Here is a 22,250-nt window from a genome sequence, read left to right on the forward strand (position 1 = left end):
GGCATTATTCGCCTTCAGAGCCTTGACGCGATTTTCCTGTCCGGTCTTGTGCTGCCTCTGGCTCGTGCGGCGATGGAGATCTTCGTGTCTCAGGGTTGTAAGTTAGTGGTCTGTTCATATCCCTTTGGTGGTGTGGGGGCTGTGCGTTGCAAAGTGGGTGGGGTTATATACGGCCTGGTTTGCCCCCCCCGGTCGAGTGCTGAAGTGCATAAAAATCATCTGTCCTCGGTTGCAACACTCACTACCGAGGTCCAAACTGCCTCTGGAAACGTCAGCGCAAGAACTGTTCGTCCGGAGATTCATGAAATTGAAGCCCAAGTATCACCATGCGCAATGCCAAGCGTTGGCTGCAGTGGTGTAAAGCTCCCTGGCATGGAACTCTGGAGCAGTGGAAACATGTTCTCTGGAGTGATGAATCACACTTCACCATCTGGCAGTCTGGCGGACGAATCTGGGTTTGACGACCTGCCCAAATGCATAGTGCCAACTGTAAACTTTGGTGGAGGAATAATGGTCTCGGGCTGATTTTCATTGTTTGGGCTAGGCCCCCAAGTTCCAGTGAAGGGAAATCTTAACACTACAGCATACCATGACATTCTACATGATTCTGTGCTTCCAACTTTGTGGCAACCGTTAAGGGAAGGCCCTTTCCTGATTCAGCATGACAATGCCCACGTGCACAAAGCGAGGTCCATACAGAAGTGGTTTGTCAAGATCATTGTGGAAGAACTTGACTGGCCTGTACAGAGCCCTGACCTCAACCCCATCGAACGCCTTTGGGATAAATTGGAATGCTGGCTGCGAGCCAGGCCTAATCACCCAACATCAGTGCTCGACCTCACTAATGCTCGTGGCTGAATGGAAGCAAGTCCCCGCAGCAATGTTTCAACATCTAGTGGAAAGCGTAAAGGCTGATATGGCAGCAAAGGGGGGGACTAACTCCATATTAATGCCCATAATTTTGTAATGTTCTCCAATGTTCTATGATTTTGTTGTTGTTGAATGACTGTTAGGCCACTTCTGGTGACTTCAAAGGAAATTCTACTCCAAAATGCATGAAAATGTAATAATGTTATCCTCCTTTGCAAATACTGACCATGACCAATAACGGGGGAGGTTAGCATGTCTTGGTGTGATCTTTCACCTTTGAACTTTATAATTTCAGTATTCACAATTAATTCAGGGTCATACATTATCATGGTAGCATCCACATTGTGTTTAGAAACATTCTATTCTTAATTGCAATAAAATTGCAATGACTGAAATTACAATGCATTATCTACCATTCATTGGAAATAAACAAATCTGAAAAACAACCAAATGTAAATGCAACTAACACGTTTGTAGAGTCACAAGCTTGATGTAATCATTGGGTGCTAGGAATATGAGACCAATAATAAATGTTTGATTTCTCTATTTTTACGCATCTTTAGGGATGTCAATAGTTTTTCAGAAAAAAAGTTCACTTTCTCAGAGCAATTGTATTTGTATAAAATAATTTCCCTTTTATTGCACACAATATAACTCAGAATTGTAATTACTTATTTCATTGTCTTTATTGCTCATCTTTATTGCGGGGGTCAATTTCAGACCCCACTGTATATACTGTAGCCCTGACAAGTAAAACTCAACAAGTGTACAAAACCCTTACACCGACCCTAAAAATGGAAATCTGGAGAGACAACGGCATTGTCATGGCACAAAAGGTTATCACTGGTAGACTAACAATGGAAAGTCTACCACGGACAGTACAACAGGGATGAATAAAAGAGGCATCATACCAGTAGGATTATCCTCTCCTTTCAATTAGTAACACCGTACAAGAAAGACTACACTGTGCTCCTTCTATTCTAACTCGCCATTCTGGATAAGGCGATGGAGGCAAGTTAGCCTAGAAAAGATGAAGAGGAAGATAAGAGAAAAAGAGAAACATAGACAGACGGGAGAGGAAGAGAGAGAGAGTGATGAGGATAAAGAGGGATGGAAGAGGACGTGGAGAAGAGTGCAGGACTTACAGGTGTCTGAATCATCATGGCTCTCTGGTCTCTCATGGTTCTGACTATGTCTAATGGATAGACGGGCTGACTGCACTCCATCAGGCACAACGCTGTCTCCATGGTGATGAGAACTCCTGTTCGGCCAATCCCCGCGCTGCAGGATGACACAGCAGGGGGGTGGGGGGGGGGCAAGAAGGGGCAGAGGAAGAAGTTTCTACATAAACTCATGACATGATTTCTACCTTTTAAAGCAATGGAAAATATTTTCCTTGCACATAGCAACACACATAACAATATGTTTATGGAATTAAAGCTAGATTAGAATACAGAAATATCCCTATCCCTGGGTGCTATACAGTACTGCATTCATTCCAGTGTGTTGTTGGGGCATGTCTTGGCTGAGTCCGATAACTTGGCTTGAGTAAAGGCCTGAGATGTGGATTTATGAAGGCGTGTAGGTGTTCTATGCGGAGCGTTCTGTGCTGCTGGGCTGTGTACTACAGCAGCGTGTAGGTGTAGTGTTTCCGCTTCAGTCATTAAACCCCATAGTAGAACAGTTTATCTATTTACCTAGTAGGCTTGTTGTGCGCGTTCCACGCGAGATGAATGCGCCTCAAACATTTCTGTCAAGTTACGAGTGCCATAGGGAGGGAAACATGCATTCTGACAAGCAGTCAAAGCACAATAATTCTTGCAATCGCAGGGAAGACAGAAGTTTTAAACTCAGAGTTTTTAGCAGAAGTATGTTACCTACCACTTTTTGAGTGACTTAAACTGTGATGAAGCAGACAAACGTTTTAGTTGAGCAAGAGAAGGGGCAACCAGGGAAAGTGTTGGGGGAACATTTTTTTTTGCCATGAAGTGGTTTCTGTAAGAAGTACAGGCAGGGGGTGTTACCCCAGGTGGAGAATTAAAGTTACCCAAGTTCACTCATTTTGGAGTAGTATGTGCTTTCAAAAAGTCACCATAATTGAGCTTCTCAGTCCTACATGAAAATTGTCCAGGGGAGGGGGCCCTCTTCCAGAAACTTAACCCACTGCTACAAATTTTGCCAGAGGAAACACTATGTAGCAGTATAGTAGGACAAACAGATCCACAATGAGGGAGAGGAGTTGCATAATTTGAGGGAGAGCGAGACTGGGGCTACAGTCATATAGAGGGACACTGCAATAAACACAGAGTTGTTTAGTGAAAAAAATATTACATTTTCATCTTGATTTCCTTGAGTGTTTCTTGCTGTATCAAATGATGTGTGTGTCTTAGATGTGTGTCATGCATTATGCTCCCTACCTGCAGTGGACCACCATGGGCTCATCTTTGCCGGTTCGTTTGCTCCGCACCAGGCTGACAAAGTCCAAGAAGTCTGATGAGTCGTCTGGGACGCCGTGGTCCGGCCAGGCCACATACTGGATCTGGGTCAACTCCCGGACCTCCTCGCTCTGTCACCATGGCAACACACAGTTAAGTCAGTGCAACGTTACCATGACAACAGGGGGGGTGTAGTCTCGTTACATGGCGTAAAACAAAATGTGTTTTCCCCTTTAACATCTATCAGTGACACCATGGTAACACACACAGGCTACATGTTAATACTGGAAGCCTCATGACTGTAGAGGCCAGTCACCATGGCAACATGATACATCCATCACATGAGACCGAAAAGAGAACAGCCCACACAAGTCACCATGGCAACTCAGTGCTGCCGCTCTCATCTTTTAAACACTTAAAGTGATAGTCCCACTGTGTGTTTGTAATGCTTTTAATAATTTTAGTACCTGGAAGATAGCCTACTGTATTGAGGACGACTAGCTGTGAACAACCATTTCTGTATGTTTACTTTGACTTCCAAATAGCTAACATTACATTAGCACTGGTCATTGGGAAAAAAACAATTACTTGTGAGCATACTGTTACCTCGAAGTGTGTGAGGGTCATGTCTCGGACCAGGAAAGCAGAGTTGCCCTCCTCAGTGAGACAGGCCACCTGGAAGTGGCCGTATGTAGCAGTGCTGTCAGTGTTGGGCCAGTACTGATGACACTTCACCTGTTGATATAGAGCAACATAAGCCTTTAGCCTCAGCTTAGGAGCATCAGCCATGGGAGAAAAGAGGATAAATACATGTCTTTATCCAAAAATATAATCAAACATACAGAAAAACAGCTGTCTCTCAATCGCAAAGTCGTTTGTATGACACGTACCCGTCCCCTCTCCACCTGAGTGGTGAGCATGACCACCACGGAGGAGCCCTGCTCCCAGGTCATCTGCCAGAAGTCTGGGCAAGTGTTGGGCAACGGGCCCTGGCACGCAATGTACCGGTTGATCAGGCTCGACGCCGGGATCTCCATCTACAGTACAGAGAGGAGTAGAGAAGAATAAGATCTGTGTGTAGGGGTGTATGTTGGGTGAGTGTTCTGTGGTGTGTGTTGTGTGTTAATAAATCCAAGAGTGTGTGGGTATGCAAGCATGTGTCCATTTTCAGTCTTTGGAGTGGAGACTACACCATTTGGCCGATAGAAAGCCTATTATAGACCTGCTGAACAAAAACGCCATGGTTGGTGTGGGTGGACTGAGGCGAACAGCACTCACGTTGATGTAATTTGCATTAATGTAGTCATCTGTGCTTTTCAAAATGACCCGCGTTGCGTCGTCTATAAACATAAGAGGAGAGAGGGGAGCGAGAAAGAAGGAATGGAGTGTGAAATGGTGGGTTAACAGTCTTAACACAGATTAACTAAGCAAAGTAGAGTGAACTGTGTGTTTGATACTCACAAGGTGAGATGTCTCTGTAGCGGTTTTTGGAAATGTTCTGAGGTAATTTGGCACACAACATTGTCATTCCAGGCCTTTTCCGGTAAAGTTGCTGTGAGAAAAGAATACGTGTAAAGAAAATATATGATCATATATTTTTTTTAAAATCATGATCCCGGGAAGGTTGTGGGAGCAAGGGGAAGTCCGACCAGTCCTGGCAAAAGTGGAGGCCATCAAATCTTCCAGTGCCAGCTTCTCACCAGGAACTGCACCGATTCTTGGGAATGGCAGGCTACTACCGGGCTTATTTTTATGTTGTTACAGACTTTGGTTTTCCTATTTCATATTTCGTGGTTGGACGTTACCACGTGGGACGTACCTATTGGTGTCACCTCATTTGTCAGTATGTTACACCGGTGCTGGTTTGTCATCTTGTTCGTGGGAAAGTGTTTCACCTGTGCTGGGAAAGTGCACCAATTGTCTTGAGAGATGTGGAGGGTTAACACCTTTAGTTGTCTTTTAGGTCCCAATTGTTGTTGCTTGTCAACTTTCAGTGAACACCCCATGAGTGTCTTTCAGAACCTATCCTAAAACCCCACCTGTTTTGTTTTGGCTGTTAGTGACTCTTTGTTAGTTCCCTTTTTTGTTTGAGCTTCCATTTTTTGTTTTCTTGCATGGGAACATAACAAAATTGATCATGTTGTGAGATTAAGTTACTTTCTGTTGGTTGTGAGCGAACTTGTCCAACAAAAATGGTCTGAGAATGCTTGCTATGTCTTACAGGCCCACATCTTTGGATAAGCTGCTTCCACCTGCTGTGGTTGGAATTCATAAGATGCTGCTAATCTTTCAAATGAACATGCATTGATACACTGTATGTGAAGTGCAATAGCAGATAGACCAAAACAAAAATATGTGGATAAACCCACACATTTTCTCAGTGCATGCCGGTATATTCGGTCTGAGTACGTGTGCGCATTACCCTTTCCCCCACACTTCATTTACATTATTATAGTGTAATAACCAACAGGCCAGAGAAACAGGAAGCTGTTAAGTGTGCCTGATGAAAGACAGGAAGTTATCGGAATACGGAGAAGAAATTAAACGACCGGTGTTCCTCACCACATTAAACGAGCAGTCGACGCATCATTGAATTAGCATTTTGTTGTGAACTACTTCACTTGGTGATTATTCCTCACACAGTGATAGCATAAGTAATTTTATTCTGTGCCATGAAATAAAGTAAAACTTGTGTAACAGTCATACGCTGAATTTCCCTCCAGAAAGTGGTAACCTCCCTTGTCAAAACAATAGAGCAGAAACTAGGGGGAGCTATTGCTCTCATCACACATCCAGTCACCTCAGAAAGACAAAAGAGCAGTGAACAAGACCAATATGAATCGAGGTGCAACCAAAAATCACAATAATATTAGGAAAATTGATACGAGTATGGCTAACAAAAGCTTTTAATATGTAGGTGAGGGGAGGACTCACATCAAACTGGGTGAGTACTCCCCCGCTGATCAGACCCTCCTTCAGGGTGTTAATGGAATCCCTCCAGGCATCCTCGTCCAGCTGAGAGGGGTCCTGGGGAGACTTCTCTGGGATGTACTGAAAGTCTGGCTCAGTCTCCAGCTTCTCCTCCACCACGTCATAGATGGCTAGGGACATAGGGAAGCAACACGGTTAGTTTTGAACAGTGTCAAGAGATGAACGGCATCCTATATTATTAATGTACAAGTCTAAGGCTCGGCTCAGTTTTAATATTCACACAAGCAAACCACATAATAAGCAATTTATAAGGTACGCATTTTTCTAATTGGAAATCTTTAGTGTTGATATTGGAAGGTAGCCTAACTTTTGTTTGGGGTCACCTGTTCTTCAAACCTGTACTGGGATGATTTGGCCTGTTTTAACCTGAGCATTGTAATAATAAACCCAAGGAGATGACTTCGTAATGTAAGTGTAAACATTTAACAAAACAAATCCTCTCCTCACCATTGGGCCTGACCAATAGGATGAGCTCTCCTGAGTGGCTCTCACAACTGGCCTTGATGAACATGACCACCTGGTCGTGAGAGTGCTCTGAGATATCACGACCGTTGATCAAAACCACCTGGTCACCTTCGTTCAGACGAGGGACACACAGGTCAGCCTGTAGAGGGTTGGAGAAGAATGCAGTCAGAACACAGTTGGATCAAAGGGTTAGACATATTGGGGAGGATAGACTACAATACTAGGCCTGCATTCATAGAGTAAGTCTCACAGAGTAAGAGTACTGATCAAGGATCAGGTTTGCCCTGTCCATATCAACCTTCATTATGAACTAAAAGACAAAACTGATCCTGTATCAGCAGTCCTACTCTGTCTCTGTGACCCTTTGTGAATATGGGACCCGTAGCAATAGCTTGTGGTAAATTACAACAAAGAGGACTAACTGTTGTTGTTTCACTTTGACTTCATCAACACCAGAGTAACATCCTGAAGCCTTGTTAGCGGAGCTGTGAATGGACTGCTGCTAAGTGACGTCAAATCAGACCAGTTCATTTACTGAGCTACAGCACAAGTGTGAGTTTACTCCAAACAATGGAACGTTTCATATGCTGTGTGAGAGAGTCAGAATGAGAGTGAGTGTGGGAAGAGAGAGCAAGATGGAGGAGAAAGAGAAACAGCAAGAGAGTGAGACAAGGGGTAGATATACAGAGAGCGAGAAATAGAGAAAGAAATGTGAGAAATTCAGTGTGAGTGAGAGGGCGGAAGTGATAGAACAAGTGAGAGGTTGTTTGATTATCTCAGAGAGTACACCATGAGTATGTGTACTGTAAATATATGGGGTGTTGCTAGTGATGGGTGGTTAACATACGGATGTCCCAGGGGCCACACGAGATACAATGACAGGCATCTTCTGATCAGCTCCACCCTAAAACCAAGGCAATGGAGAGAGGTAAATAATCTGCCTATTATCCGGAGTGATTGCTCAAGAGGACAACAGTTTTTCACCTAGTCGGCTCGGGATTCGAACCAGAAACCTTAAGGTTACTGGCCAAACACTCTTAAACGCTAAGCTACCTGCCGCCCTATATAGGATCAGTATTAGTAGGGCCAGGAGATTACCCTCTGGGCGCATGTTAAGGCATATAATTATATAAGGGCATCTACTGTAGGCAGAGGTCTCACCTTGACATTGAAGCCAAATCGTCCACTGTCATCCGGCCTCATCTTGAGCAAAACCAGATTGTCGTGAGAGACAACACCGTTCAGCTGTAGAGGAAGAGACAGATGCGTTAATACATGTCTACATTGGAAAGGCTATCACAGCCCAAAGAGCTTCTGAAGGGCCTAGAATTCTTCAGAGGTCACAAAAACCTCCTGGCCATAGTTTTAAATCATTTCCGTACAACTGAATTAACCCATTGTGGAACATCATGAAAACCATGAAGCGTAAAAGTGGCAGACAGTCAGGGTGGTTCATAGGCTTACAGCCCAAAAGACTGTTTTAGCATGGGTAGCACCATTGAGGACTATCACCATTTTGAAGTAGTCAAGTGGGTGGGAATTGCTATGGGTTAAGGATCACATAATGATGAGACATATCTACAGTTAACTGACGAATAATAGAAAATAATGAAATATGCGAAGTATATTGAAAGCAGGGTCTACTCCACAGATGTGGTTCCTGAGTGAATTAAGCAATTAACATTGCATCATGCTTAGGGTCATGAAAAAAATGGTGGGCAGACCATTATTTTGTCTACCATGGCAACGCCCCCATAGGATGAAAATGCCCACATCAAGAGGGAACGAGTGATAGTGCTGAGCGATTAGTGTTTTTGTAAGGTCGGCTTGGTTTCGGATCGAGTATTTTATTTTTTATTATCACGGGTTTCAATTTTGGTTTTGATTAATTAAATACATTAAAGTGAAAGGTACAGCATTTTAACCACAATAAATCTGACTAAAATCAGTTCATATACACCCCCAGGAAGAATGACTGTCAAAAGAATTCTGAATTCTTAAATACGGTAATTCACATTATCATAAACTTAAATATTTGGGAATTGCATTTGGAAAGTATTCAGACCCCTTAACTTTTTCCACATTTTGTTACATTACAGCCGTATTCAAAAATGTATTAATCCCCCCTTCAATCTACAAACAATACCCCATAAAGACAAAGCAAATATAGGCTTGGAAAGTTTTGCAAATGTATAAAAAAAAACTGAAATATCACATTTACATAAGTATTCAGACTCTTTACTCAGTACTTTGTTTAAGCACCTTTGGCAGCGATTACAGCCTCGAGTCTTCTTGGGTATGTGTTACGAACCCTTTGACCCTGCAGTCTTGGGGGGATGGAAACGAGACCCGTAACATATCTCATGCAAATCATAACAGTGAAAAGGAAAAGTGAGAACTAAAAACAACAGACATCCTAAATCTACAGTCAAACACTTAAGGTTTATTGTTTAAACACACGGCAATGGGGGGGCTGAGCTGGACCCAATGAAAGAAAGAAATATCCAACAACCCCTAAGCTAGTCTTACTTGCTTAAATAACCGCTAGCTAACGAACCAATAAAATACAATGGGTGGTCCGCCCAGTTCTAACTAGCGTTCTAAGACAAAGTGTTCCTACGGGTAATGTATGCCCATGGGCGACGTGGATTTGTACCCCCTTTTCCCACCAACAAACGAACAGTCATACACCATAACAATACATACTCACATAATAATGGACAAATGTGACATGTAGGTGCAAAAACAAAAGAGAAGTAGCTGCAGAGACAACTGATTGGGATTATTTTAAACCAAGGGAAAGGGGATGTGATCGGGTATGGGAAAGCAGGTGTGTCTTCTGATGAGTGACACCTGTGACGAGGGCAGAAGGAAAGAAAATACAACCGTAACAGTATGACACTACAAGCTTGTGGCACATCTGTATTTGGGGAGGTTCTCCCATTCTTCCCTGCAGATCCTCTCAAGCTCTGTCAGGTTAGATGGGAGGCATCCATGCACAGCTATTGTCAGGTCTCTCCAAAGATGTTCAATCGGGTTCAAGTCCGAGCTCTGGCTGGGCCACTCAAGGACATTGAGACTTGTGCCGAAGCCACTCCTGCATTATCTTGGCTGTCTGCTTAGGGTTGTCGTCCTGTTGGAAGGTAAACCTTCGCCCCAGTTTGAAGTCCTGAGCACTCTGGAGCAGGTTTTTAATCAAGGATCTCTGTACTTTACTCAGTTCATCTTTCCCTCAATCCTGACTAGTCTTCCAGTCCCTGCCACTGAAAAACATCCCCACAGCATGATGCTGCCACCACCATGCTTCACTGTAGAGATGGTGCTATGTTTCCTCCAGACATGACACTTGGCATTCAGGTCAAAGAGTTCAATCTTGGTTTCATCAGACCAGAGAATCTTGTTTCTCATGGTCAGAGTCATTTAGGTGCCTTTTGACAAACTCCAAGCAGGCTGTCATTTACCTTTTACTGAGGAGTGTCTTCCATTTGGCCAATCTACAATAAATGCCTGATTGGTGGAGTGCTGCAGACAGTTGTCCTTCTTGAAGGTTCTCATATCTCCACAGGGGAACTATAAAGCTCTGTCAGAGTGACCATAGGGTTCTTGGTCACCTCCCTCACCAAGGCCCTTCTGCTTTGATTGCTCAGTTTGGCCGGGCGCCAGCTCTAGGAAGAGTCTTGGTGGCTCAAAACTTCTTCCATTTAAGAATGATGGAGGCCACTGTGTTCTTGGGCACCTTCAATGCTGAAGACATTTTTTGGTAACCTTACCCAGATCTGTGCCTCGACACAATCCTGTCTCGTAGCTCTACGGACAAATCCTTTGACCACATAGCTTGGTTTTTGCTCTGACATGCACTATCAACTGTGGGACCTTATATAGACAGGTGTGACTTTCCAAATCATGTCCAATAAGTTGAATTTACCACAGGTGAACTCTAATCAAGTTGTACAAACATCTCAAGAATGATCCATGGAAACAGGATGCACCTGAGCAAAATTTCAAGTCTCAGCAATGTAAATAAGGTTTCTGTTTTGCAAACATCTCTAAAAATATGTTTTCACTTTGTCATGCAAACAAGCCATTTGGTACACACGCCTGCCATCATTCACTTTGAACTGGACTGTGTGTTTACAGGCAGCTGCAACAGGGTGTCTTTAGATCATTACAACACATTCGCCAAAAGTCAGAAAATACATCAGAATGGATTTCTGCAAATATGTAAACACCAAGGTAGTCATCTTACATTTGGGAACTTTACAATCCTATTGATCAAACAACCATGAGAAGGTAGGCTCTCCCTCAGTAATGAACGTCAACAAGAAAAAATCTAATGCTAGTCAGAAAAAGATGAGCGAAAATATAACAGAGGAACATTAGATAAACCCTCTCAAAATTGCACTGATAAACAATGGGGAATTGTAGTCTACTCATCCTTCTGCAGCTTGCCTGCCTGGCTAAAGTTGGCTAGCTTGCGATAACTACTTCTAGATACAACTTACAGAAAACCTCACTGACCATTTTACTCGCCCTAGCAGAGCTGGTTAGCTAGGCTGTTTACATGTTAGTCACAAACGCTCTAGATAACAAGTAATTGTATTACCTACGTTTACTGACACCGGTCATATTCAGCAGGTGTTGCGCATTCTTAAATTCATCAGTTATTCTGTGCTCTGGGACACTAAAGACGACAGTGCTCTGAAAACGGAGTAGATAGGGTGAATTTGTGAACGCAATAGATGAACGACTGTTATCCAGTTAGCATAAGTTCTTGCTAGCTAACCAAATGGCACCTGCATCTCTAGCTGGGTATAGCCACCAAAAAAACGACATCGGGGAAATGTCATTCACTCACCACTCCTCCAGGCAGCAGCTCTATAGAGATGACTGGGAATGAAATAAGAAAGTCATCAAATAAAACAAGTATTTAATTAAAGTGTGAAAGTCATGTAAATAAATGGTTAAGTGATAAGCAGTAATATGCAGTCACTAGCATCATGGGACTTGCATCTAGCTAGCTAATGTTACTGTGTTTTTTGCTTGCTACATAAATAGATACGCTAGCCTATTAGCCATGTTTTGACTGACTTGTGATCATTGCGCTTACTAGTTTGATTGTGTTGACATTCCCAGCCTTAGTTACATCCGTCTGTTTCTGTCCAAAATATTAAGTAATTGAAACTGAAAAAGTGCATCCCAAATGGAGGCAGCAAACAATGCACTAGGCCATGTGAATTACAACCCGATAGTAACATTATTTTGGACTACCAACAAATGTATTGGTGGATTATGTTAAATCATGCATTGAACTGCATTCAATCTATTCCCCCAGCAATGCCTTCATGTGCATCATGGAACACTGAGTCTTATTAAACCCATTTTAAAAACCTCAGTTTAGTAGCACAAACTGGGAATTTGATCTTTTTGACTTGATATTATGATAGTCTTTTATATCTGCAAAATAGTTCAATGCTGTCAGTTCCACTTTAAATGCACTGCATTGTGTGGATTGAATGCTGTAACACTGAATAAAACAATTACTAAACGTCCCATGATGGTAGTGACTGCCTATTACTGCTCATCACTTAACCATCATTTATTTACATGACTTATACACTTTAATAAAATACTTGTTTTATTTGATGACTATTATTTCATTCCCAGTCATCTCTATAGAGTTGCTGCCTATGTCTGACAAAAATCACTATTTTAGTAGTTCTTCAAAGTAAATAAGGCATACCTTTTATGACTGCTGAATACAAACTATCAAATCAATTAGATCATGTACTTTCAAGCTCAAAGCAACTGCTTTCCATCCTCTCGATCAAGCTTGCTTTCGTCTCTCTTTCTGCTCGGCACAGACCAGATAAGTTTAAGCAGACGAGCAATGGATCATGGTCATTATAGTTAATTACTAAGTTTTCTGCACAAAACTGTAGAATATTGGCCTGTTGGAATTCCCAACTACATTGCACAGTTCAGGCTTCATTCGACTTATCGCAACAGAAACTGCACATCGAGCTCACAGAGAAAAATCTAACGAAATGGAATTCAAATAATTGAACGGACGTTGGTCAATTAGTTGTTTAAAAAAAATGGTTAGCTGGTTAATAGTTAGTTGGTTAATACGTTTTTTAAAATTATCGCTCGGTACTCACGAGTGGTCACTGAATGGTTTGAAGAGCATGAAAACGACGTAAAACGGAAATCCATGGCTCTCTCAGTCACCAGATCTCAACCCAATTGAACACTTATGGGAGACACTGGAGCAGCGCCTGAGACAACGTTTTCCACCACCATCAACAACACACAAAATGATGGAATTTCATGTGGAAGGCTTTCGCATTCCTCCAAGAGAGTTCCAGACACTTGTAGAATCTATGTCAAGGTGCATTGAAGCTGTTCTGGGTCGTGGTGGCCCAACGCCCTATTAGGAAACTTTGTTGGCATTACCTTTATTTTGTCAGTTACCTGTAAGTCTATGGGTGGTCTTACCGTGGATTTGTCGGATGCCATGGGGATGTCGTACATCTCATTGATGTGGTTGTCAAGGAGACTCTGCTGGGAGTGGTCCTGGATGATCTGGCTCAGGTTCTTCCTGGACTGTTTGGGAGGCAGGGCCGGGGGCTGACCATCTACTGTCTCTGGGGATCTGTAGAGAGAGACAGTGTTAGCTAATGTTACTGTACCTTCTGTCTGTTAGTCAGTGAAGTCATTGATCCTTTTTCAAGATAAGACATGTTCCATTTCCTAAAATCAAACAGAACTCAGTAAAATCAAACAGAACTCATTGAGCGAATCAGAGTTTTTGGTTTAGCTGAGACTCCAGTTGCCCCTGTGGCCATTGGCCAATAGCAAAGCAGAGCTGCTACAGTACATTCTCCAACAGGGAGACACAGTGGGTGTGTTATTCTGTGTACCCAGAGTCATACATGCATACATACAGTTGAAGACGGAAGTTAACATACACTTAGGTTAGAGTCATGAAAGCTCATTTTTCAACCACTCCATACATTTCTTGTTAACAAACTATAGTTTTGACAAGTCGGTTAGGACATCTAATTTGTGCATGACAAGTAATTTTTCCAACAATTGCTTACAGACATATTGTTTCACTTATAATTCACTGTATCATAATTCCAGTGGGACAGAAGTTTACATACACTCAGTTGACTGTGCCTTTAGACACCTTGGAAAATTCCAGAAAATGATATCATGGCTTTAGAAGCTTCTGATAGGCTAATTGACATCATTTGAGTCAATTGGAGGTGTACCTGCAGATATATTTCAAGGCCTACCTTCAAACTCAGTTCCTCTTTGCTTGACATCATGGGAAAATCTAAATAAATCAGCCAAGACCTCAGAAAAAATTGTAGACCTCCACATGTCTGGTTCATCCTTGGGAGCAATTTCCAAACGCCTGAAGGTACCACGTTCATCTGTACAAACGATAGTATGCAAGTATTAACACGATGGGAACACGCAGCCGTCATACCGCTCAGGAAGGAGAAGCGTTCTGTCTCCTCGAGATTAACGTACTTTGGTGCAAATCAATCTCAGAACAGCAGCAAAGGACCTTGTGAACATGCTGGCGGAAACTGGGTCAAAAGTATCTATATCCACAGTAAAAAGAGTACTATATTGACAACCTGAAAGGCCGCTCAGCAAGGAAGAAGTCACTGCTCCAAAACCACCATAGAAAATCCAGACTACGGTTTGCAATTGCACATGGGGACAAAGATTCTAAGTTTTGGAGAAATGTCCTCTGGTCTGATGAAACACAAATAGAACTGTTTAGCCATAATGACCATGGTTATGTTTGGAGGAAAAAGGGGGAGGCTTGCAAGCCGAAGGAAACCATCCCAACTGTGAGGCACGGGGGTGGCAGCGTCATGTTGTGAGGGTGCTTTGCTGCAGGAGGAACTGGTGCACTTCAAAAAATAGATGGCTTCATGAGGGAGGAAAATTATGTGGACATATTGAAGCAACATCTCAAGACATCAGTCAGGAAGTTAAAGCTTGGTCGCAAATGGGTCTTCCAAATGGACAATGACCCCAAGCATACTTCCAAAGTTGTGGCAAAATGACTAAAGGACAACAAAGTCAAGGTATTGGAATGGCCGTCACAAAGCCCTGACCTCAATCCTATAGAAAATGTGTGGGCAGAACTGAAAAAGCGTGTGGCAAGGAGGCCTACAAACCTGACTCAGTTACACCAGCTCTGTCAGGAGGAATGGGCCAAAATTCACCCGACTTATTGTGGGAAGCTTGTGAAAGGCGACCCAAAAAGTTTGACCCCAGTTTAAATTGTTTAAGGCAATGCTACCAAATACTAATTGTGTGTATGTAAACCTCTGACCAACTGGGAATGTGATGAAAGAATTCAAAGCTGAAATAAATCACTACTATTATTCTGATATTTCACATTCTTTAAATAAAGTGGTGATCCAAACTGACCTAAGACAGGGACTTTTTACTAGGATTAAATGTCAGGAATTGTGAAAAACCCAGTTTAAATGTATTTGGCTAAGGTGTATGTAAACTTCCGACTTCAACTGTACACACACACAAAGTTGGTCCAATGCGGTTTCTGTCCGCCACTTTCTCGATAGTCGCTGCTAAGTGATAATTGCCGCTTCCACGTTGGTGTTATTTCTGATTTTGAAAACTATGAAGATGTCCATTAAATGCAGATATGCAATTTGTTGACACCACAACACAGTACAGACTAGGATACACATTATCCCAAAAGCAACGCAATAAAAATGTCTTAAATACGCTGCTATGTTGTGCTTGTTTAAAGCGGGTAACCACAGAATTTCACCACAAACATTTAAAGAATAAAGCCTCCAACATGGCAGCCGTGCTAAAACGTGGCTGAACTTTTTATACAGTATATGGCTCTTTGTCTGCCTAACCCACCTAGTCACAATGGGGGTGTATTATAGTGTACCTAACCATCCTAGTCATTCAACCACAGAATTCGCAGGAGGCCCAGGGGGAGTAGAAGCCAGTCATGGCCAGTCACAGCACATTGTCTTTGTTTAGCGTCCTGTATGCCGGGCTGGAGTCACAACACAGGAGACACTGGCCTGGTCCGGAGGGGGACCCTGCAGGAAGGACAGACAGGCCTCTCCAACATAAACAGACACTATGCTGACACCAGCCACAGGGCTGGGGGGAGGGAGAGACTGGCAGGACTACTGCTCACTGACCACAGGGAGACGCAACTTAATACAATATCAAATAGTATTTGTCTGAAATGCTGGATAGTTAGCTTTACAAAAACAGATTGGTGTATTCCGCTAATTACATCAAGACAATAAGATATAACGCGCTACAATTGCGGTCCTTTTTCCACAATGACCATAAAGTCAGGGAAAGTTCAATATTCTCTTTATTCTTTAAAGGACAGTCTAGGGTCAGCCGCCTTTCAAGTGACAGTGTCGTGGGATGTTTTCCTGGTTTACAGATCAGGTTGTAGAGGGGGAGGTATTACATGACCTGGTTGCTATGCTTTGGTTTCAACCGCCTGAAACCTTATCCTCACTGAGCTAAGGCTACGCGACAGGGAATATGGTTGTTTTTATGTTTATTTTTGAGAGAGCAGGAGAGAGAATCTATGTGCGTGTGTGTCACTGGATATAGCAATGGTGTGAGATCTCTCAGGAATAGTGAGCAGGTGGTTATGTCATCTTCTGGGTCAGTGACAAAAGAGATGAGCAAATGGCTTGGCACGGAATGTGGGTGTGTGCAAGTGTGCATGTACGCGTGTGCTTGTGTGTGAATGCAGAAGTGAAATGAGAGTGAAATGGGGAGCGAAAGTATATATGGTGAGTGCAAGCATGTTTGTGTGCATATGCATAGCTTAAATAGGGATTATGTACATGTCAGAACTATTCCCTCCATTCCCAGTACAGGTGCAGTATCTGTACTAATGCTGGTGACATAGTTCTTGGTAAGATAACACAGCAGAACATATAAAAAACATTCCTGCTCTAAGATAAGACAGTAACATATGGAGAGACTCCGACAGACAGGCTATTAATCGTCCTCCACTCCTAGTGGCACTTACCCAATCTGGCCTAATAATAAACAGTTACTGGAACTCTGAAAGGCATCTCGAAGAACATAACAGCCAAGGGAACTGGAGTACAAGGATGGCTGAAAGTTGGGATGTCGAGCAGAGGGACGACAGAGGCTGGGAGCGGGACAGGGTGAGGCCAGAGCTGGGTTTACAAGTTGAACATAGCCCCACTCATCAGGGCAATCCAACCCTAGTAGGCCAGGGGTTAGGCTACTCTCAGATGTCAGTGAACCACTACTGCATTAACAGAACCATTAGGACAATTTGACCTAAGAGGGGTATATGGCTCTAAGTCAAAGACACTCGGGGTTAGGCTACTCTCAGATATCAGTGGACCAACACTGCAGTAGACTAGAGTCACAGGCATTTTGACCTAAGAGTGTGATACGGATCCCAGTCACAGGCCAAAGGCATTATTATTGTTACTAGTACTGTGTTGATCACCCCCCACCCCCACCCTGCTCCATCCCAGCCCCGCCGAACTCCCTAAATGCCCCCAGAGCTGTAAACACTTCACTTTTTTACAGCCCGTGTTCAAAGTTTCTGTTTCCATTGAAGAACATTAAATGACATTTGGGAAAGGGTGTGAACTGTAATTGTAAGCCACAGACCACAGGCGAACCGTTAAAAATCAGCTGTTTCAGCAGTCGGCGTAGACAGCATGGCACTGGAACTGTCAAGTCCAATTTAATGTGGCTCCCATAGACTTTTTAGACAGCGGCTTTAGTGGGGACTTTAACAGCGGAATCATGCACCGTCACCAACTTTCATCCTCATTAACAACTATATAGTGGTGTTCTTTTGGGAGTGAGCTGGTGGGAGATCTTCCATTATAATGTTTGACAGTCTTTCTCTGAGCACGAACATATTGTTTCAGTGTAGGCCTAGTCACTTGTTCCGGGCTATAACTAGGGGCCAGAGTTGTTCCTGGTCAGATCATGCAGTCATGTCAACAGGGCTACTCATAACCACCTCTCTCATCTTCCTCACTACTGCAGTGTGTCCAGTGTCCACAAGGGGTCAGACTTACGAGTGGAGTCCAGTCTGATGCAGTTGCCTTGAGTGGATGAGGCCGACTCGTGATTGGAGTGAATGTGGCAGCAGACTTACGGGGAAGAGTCGAGGCTGATGGAGTTGGCCTGGGTAGAGGACGCGGATTTGTGATTGGAGAAGACAGGGAGGCTGGGCGAGGCGTGAATCACATGGTCCACCAGGTGCCCAACCGATGACGGCCGCATCCTCGTCCCTTCCTGTACAAACGAGTTCCGGCTGCACGCATACACACAAATCAGTGGTTAGGAGGATTGTGTGTAATCAAAGCAAATTAATGTACGCTATCCACAGTTGGAAAACTTCTATTTTATTTGGATTGTATGATGTTCTGTCCAGCTCTCTGAAACACTTACATGTGTATAATTCCTTTCACTCATGCAATGAAATGTGTCAGTACCATTAGCGAAGGTTTTGGAACTAGAATTCCCTCACAATGTAGTGGGGAAGTATTCAGTCCCCTTGACTTCATCCGCATTACGTGTTACATTACAGCCTTATTCAAAAATTGATTAAATCCCCTCAATCTACACACAATACCCCATAATGGCAAAGTTAACAGGTTTTTGAAAATGTATTCAAAATAAAAATCACATTTTCACAAGTATTCAGATCCTTTATTTAATACTTTGTTGAAGCACCTTTGGCAGATCCTCTCAAGCTCTGTCAGGTTGGATGGGAAGCCACTCCTGTGCTGTCTTGGCTGTGTGCTTTGGGTCATTGTCCTGTTGGAAGGTGAACCTTCACCCCAGTCTGAGGTCCTGAGCGCTCCGGAGCAGGTTTTCATCAAGGATCTTTCTGTACTTTGTTCCGTTCATCTTTCCCTCGATCCTGACTAGTCTCCAAGTCCCTGCCACTGAAAAACATCCCCACAGCATGTTGCTGCAACCACGTTTCACCTTAGGGATGGTGCCAGGTTTCTTCCAGACGTGACGCTGAGCATTCAGGCCAAAGAGTTCAATCTTGGTTTCATCAGACCAGAGAATCTTGTTTCTCATGGTCTGAGAATCATTAGGTGCCTTTTGGCATACTCCAAGTGGGCTGTCATGTGCCTTTTACTGAGGAGTGGCTTCTGTCTGGCCACTCTCCCATAAAAGCCTAATTGGTGGAGTGCTGCAGAGACAGTTGTCCTTCTGGAAGGTTCCTCGTCTCCACAGAGGAACTCTGGACCTCTGTCAAAGGCCCTTCTCCCCTGATTTCTCAGATCGGCTAGGAGGCCAACTCTAGGAAGAGTCTAGGTGGTTCCAAACTTCAATTTAAAAATGGAGGCCACTGTGTTCTTGGGGATTCAATGCTGTGGAAACTTTTTTGTACCCTTCCTCAGATCTGTGCCTCGAAACAATCCTGTCTTGGAGCTCTAAATCAAATCAAATTGTATTGGTCACATACACATGTTATTGCGGGTGAAGCGAAATGCTCCAACAGTGCAGTAGTATCTATCAATTCAAAACAAACATATCTAAAAGTAAAAGAATGGAAGTAAGAAATATATAAAATATAACCATTGACTAAAATACAGCAGAATCGAATACAGTATTTACATATGAGGTTAGTAAAGCAGTATGTAAACATATTAATATTATTTAATTGTTCCATTATTGAAGTGGCCAGTGATTCCAACTATGTACAGTTGAAGTCAGAAGTTTACATACACTTAGGTTGGAGTCATTAAAACTTGTTTTCAACCACTCCAAACGTATTTTTAACAACTATAGTTTTGGCAAGTCAGTAAGGACATCTTTGTGCATGACAAGTAATTTTTCCAACAATTGTTTACAGACAGATTATTTCACTTATAATTCACTGAATCACAATTCCAGTGTGTCAGAAGTTTACATACACCAGGTTGACTGTACCTTTAAACAGCTTGTAAAATTCCAGAAAATGATGTCATGGCATTAAAAGCTTCTGATAGGCTAATTGACATCATTTGAGTCAATTGGAGGTGTTCCTGTGGATGTATTTCAAGGCCTACCTTCAAACTCAGTGCCTCTTTGATATCATGGGAAAATCAAAAATAAAATCAGCCAAGACCTCAGAAAAATGGTAGACCTCCACAAGTCTGGTTCATCCTTGGGAGCAAAGGTATCTTTATCCACAGTAAAACAAGTCCTAAATTGACATAACCTGAAAGGCCGCTCAACAAGGAAGAAGCCACTGCTCCACTGTAGCCAGACTACGGTTTACAATTGCACAAAGGAACAAAGATCGTACGTTTTGGAGAAATGTCCTCTGGTCTGATGAAACAAAAATAGAACTGTTTGGCCATAATGACCATGGTTATGTTTGGAGGATAAGAGAGGAGGCTTGCAAGCCGAATAACACCATCCCCAACCGTGAAGCACGGGGGTGGCAGCATCATGTTGTGAGGTTGCTTTGCTGCAGGAGGGACTGGTGCACTTCACAAAATAGATGGCATCATGAGGTATGAAAATTATGTGGATATATTGAAGCAACATCTCGGGACATCAGTCAGGGACTTAAAGCTTGGTCGCAAATGGGTCTTCCAAATGGACAATGACCCCAAGCATACTTCCAAAGTTGTGGCAAAATGACTAAAGGACAACAAAGTCAAGGTATTGGAGTGGCCATCACAAAGCCCTGACCTCAATCCTATAGAAAATTTGTGGGCAGAAGTGAAAAAGTGTGCGTGAGCAAGGAGGCCTACAAACCTGACTGAGTTACACCAGCTTTGTCAGGAGGAATGGGCCAAAATTCACACAAATTATTGTGGGAAGTTTGTGGAAGGCTACCCAAAACGTTTGACCCAAGTCAAACAATTTAAAGGCAATGCAACCAAATACCAAATGAGTGTATGTAAACCTCTGACCAACTGGGAATGTGATGAAAGAAATAAAAACTGAAATCAATCTAGATTATTATTTTGACATTTCACATTCTTAAAATAAAGTGGTGATCCACCAGACGTACTACCTGTCCCAGACCTGCTGTTTTCAACTCTCTAGAGACAGTAGGAGCGGTAGAGATACTCTTAATGATCGGCTGTGAAAAGCCAACTGACATTTACTCCTGAGGTGCTGACTTGCTGCACCCTCGACAACTACTGTTATTATTTGACCATGCTGGTCATTTATGAACATTTGAACATCTTGGCCATGTTCTGTTATAATCTCCACCCCGGCACAGCCAGAAGATGACTGGCCACCCCTCATAGCCTGGTTCCTCTCTAGGTTTCTTCCTAGGTTTTGGCCTTTCTAGGGAGTTTTTCCTAGTCACCATGCATCTACACCTGCATTGCTTGCTGTTTGGGGTTTTAGGCTGGGTTTCTGTACAGCACCTTGAGATATCAGCTGATGTACGAAGGGCTATATAACCACATTTGATTTGATCCTAACTGACCGAAGACAGGGAATTTTAACTAGGATTAAATGTCAGGAATTTTGAAAACTACGTTTAAATGTATTTGGCTAAGGTGTATGTAAACTTCCGACTTCAACTGTATATAGGGCAACAACGGTGCAGTGGTGCAGTGTTGTGTAACCGGGTGGAAGCCGGCTATTTAACAGTGTGATGGCCTTGAGATAGCTGTTTTTCAGTCTCCCTGTCCCTGCTTTGATGCACCTGTACTGACCTTGCCTTCTGGATGATAGTGGCGTGAACAGACCGTGGCTCGGGTGGTTGATGTCCTTGACAATCTTTTTGGCCTTCCTGTGACATTGGGTGCTTTAGGTGTCCTGAAGGGTAGGTAGATTGCCTCCGGTGACGCGTTGAGCAGACTGCACCAACCCTGCGGGCTGTGCAATTTCGGTACCAGGTGGTTATTTTGCCCAACAGAAAGCTCCCAATTGGGCATCTAAATGTTTGTGAGGGTTTTAGGTGACTAGCCAAATTTCTTCAGCCTCCTGAGGTTGAAGAGGCGCTGTTGCACCTTCACCACATTGTGTGGGTGGACCATTTCAGATCGGTGTACACATCACTGACGAAGAACTTTAAGCTTTCCACCTTCTCCACTGCGGTCCTGTCGATGTGGATAGGAGTGTGCTCCTTCTGCTGTTTCCTGAAGTCCACAATCAGCTACGTTGCTTTGTTGAGGTTGGTTGAGAGGTTATTTTCCTGTCACCACCTCTCTGTAAGCTGTCTCATCATTGTTGGTAATCAGGCCTACTACTGTTGTGTCGTCTGTAAACTTCAAGACTGAGTTGGAGGCATGAGTGGCCACACAATCATGTGTAAACAAGGAGTACAGGAGGGGGCTGAGCACGCACCCTTGTGGAGCCCCTGTGTTGAGGATCAGCAAAGCGGAGGTGCATTTTCCTACCTTGGGCAGCCCGTCAGAAAGTCCAGGACGCAGTTGCACAGGGCGGGGTTCAGATCAAGGGCCCCGAGCGTAA

The 22,250-nt window shown here is 43.3% G+C and overlaps 1 protein-coding gene across 3 annotated transcripts in view; it reads right to left on the bottom strand.

The window, feature by feature from the left end:
• LOC135519371 (tyrosine-protein phosphatase non-receptor type 4-like) overlaps positions 1 to 22,250 on the bottom strand; it is a 98,964-nt gene that overhangs the window by 15,722 nt on the left and 60,992 nt on the right. For 2 of the 3 annotated variants that reach the window (XM_064944563.1, XM_064944562.1), the window contains exons 15-26: positions 17,959 to 18,117; positions 13,257 to 13,413; positions 7,923 to 8,006; positions 7,609 to 7,665; positions 6,744 to 6,900; positions 6,240 to 6,406; positions 4,767 to 4,857; positions 4,584 to 4,645; positions 4,196 to 4,342; positions 3,912 to 4,040; positions 3,288 to 3,436; positions 2,016 to 2,151 (exon numbers count right to left, since the gene is read on the bottom strand). In XM_064944563.1, coding sequence (XP_064800635.1) covers positions 2,016 to 2,151; positions 3,288 to 3,436; positions 3,912 to 4,040; positions 4,196 to 4,342; positions 4,584 to 4,645; positions 4,767 to 4,857; positions 6,240 to 6,406; positions 6,744 to 6,900; positions 7,609 to 7,665; positions 7,923 to 8,006; positions 13,257 to 13,413; positions 17,959 to 18,117 — 1,495 coding nt within the window. The remainder of the gene's footprint in view (positions 1 to 2,015; positions 2,152 to 3,287; positions 3,437 to 3,911; positions 4,041 to 4,195; positions 4,343 to 4,583; positions 4,646 to 4,766; positions 4,858 to 6,239; positions 6,407 to 6,743; positions 6,901 to 7,608; positions 7,666 to 7,922; positions 8,007 to 13,256; positions 13,414 to 17,958; positions 18,118 to 22,250) is intronic. The other variant, XM_064944564.1, reaches the window with a different exon arrangement.

Source organism: Oncorhynchus masou, chromosome 29, assembly GCF_036934945.1.
Source record: "Oncorhynchus masou masou isolate Uvic2021 chromosome 29, UVic_Omas_1.1, whole genome shotgun sequence".
Taxonomy (NCBI): Eukaryota; Metazoa; Chordata; class Actinopteri; order Salmoniformes; family Salmonidae; genus Oncorhynchus; species Oncorhynchus masou.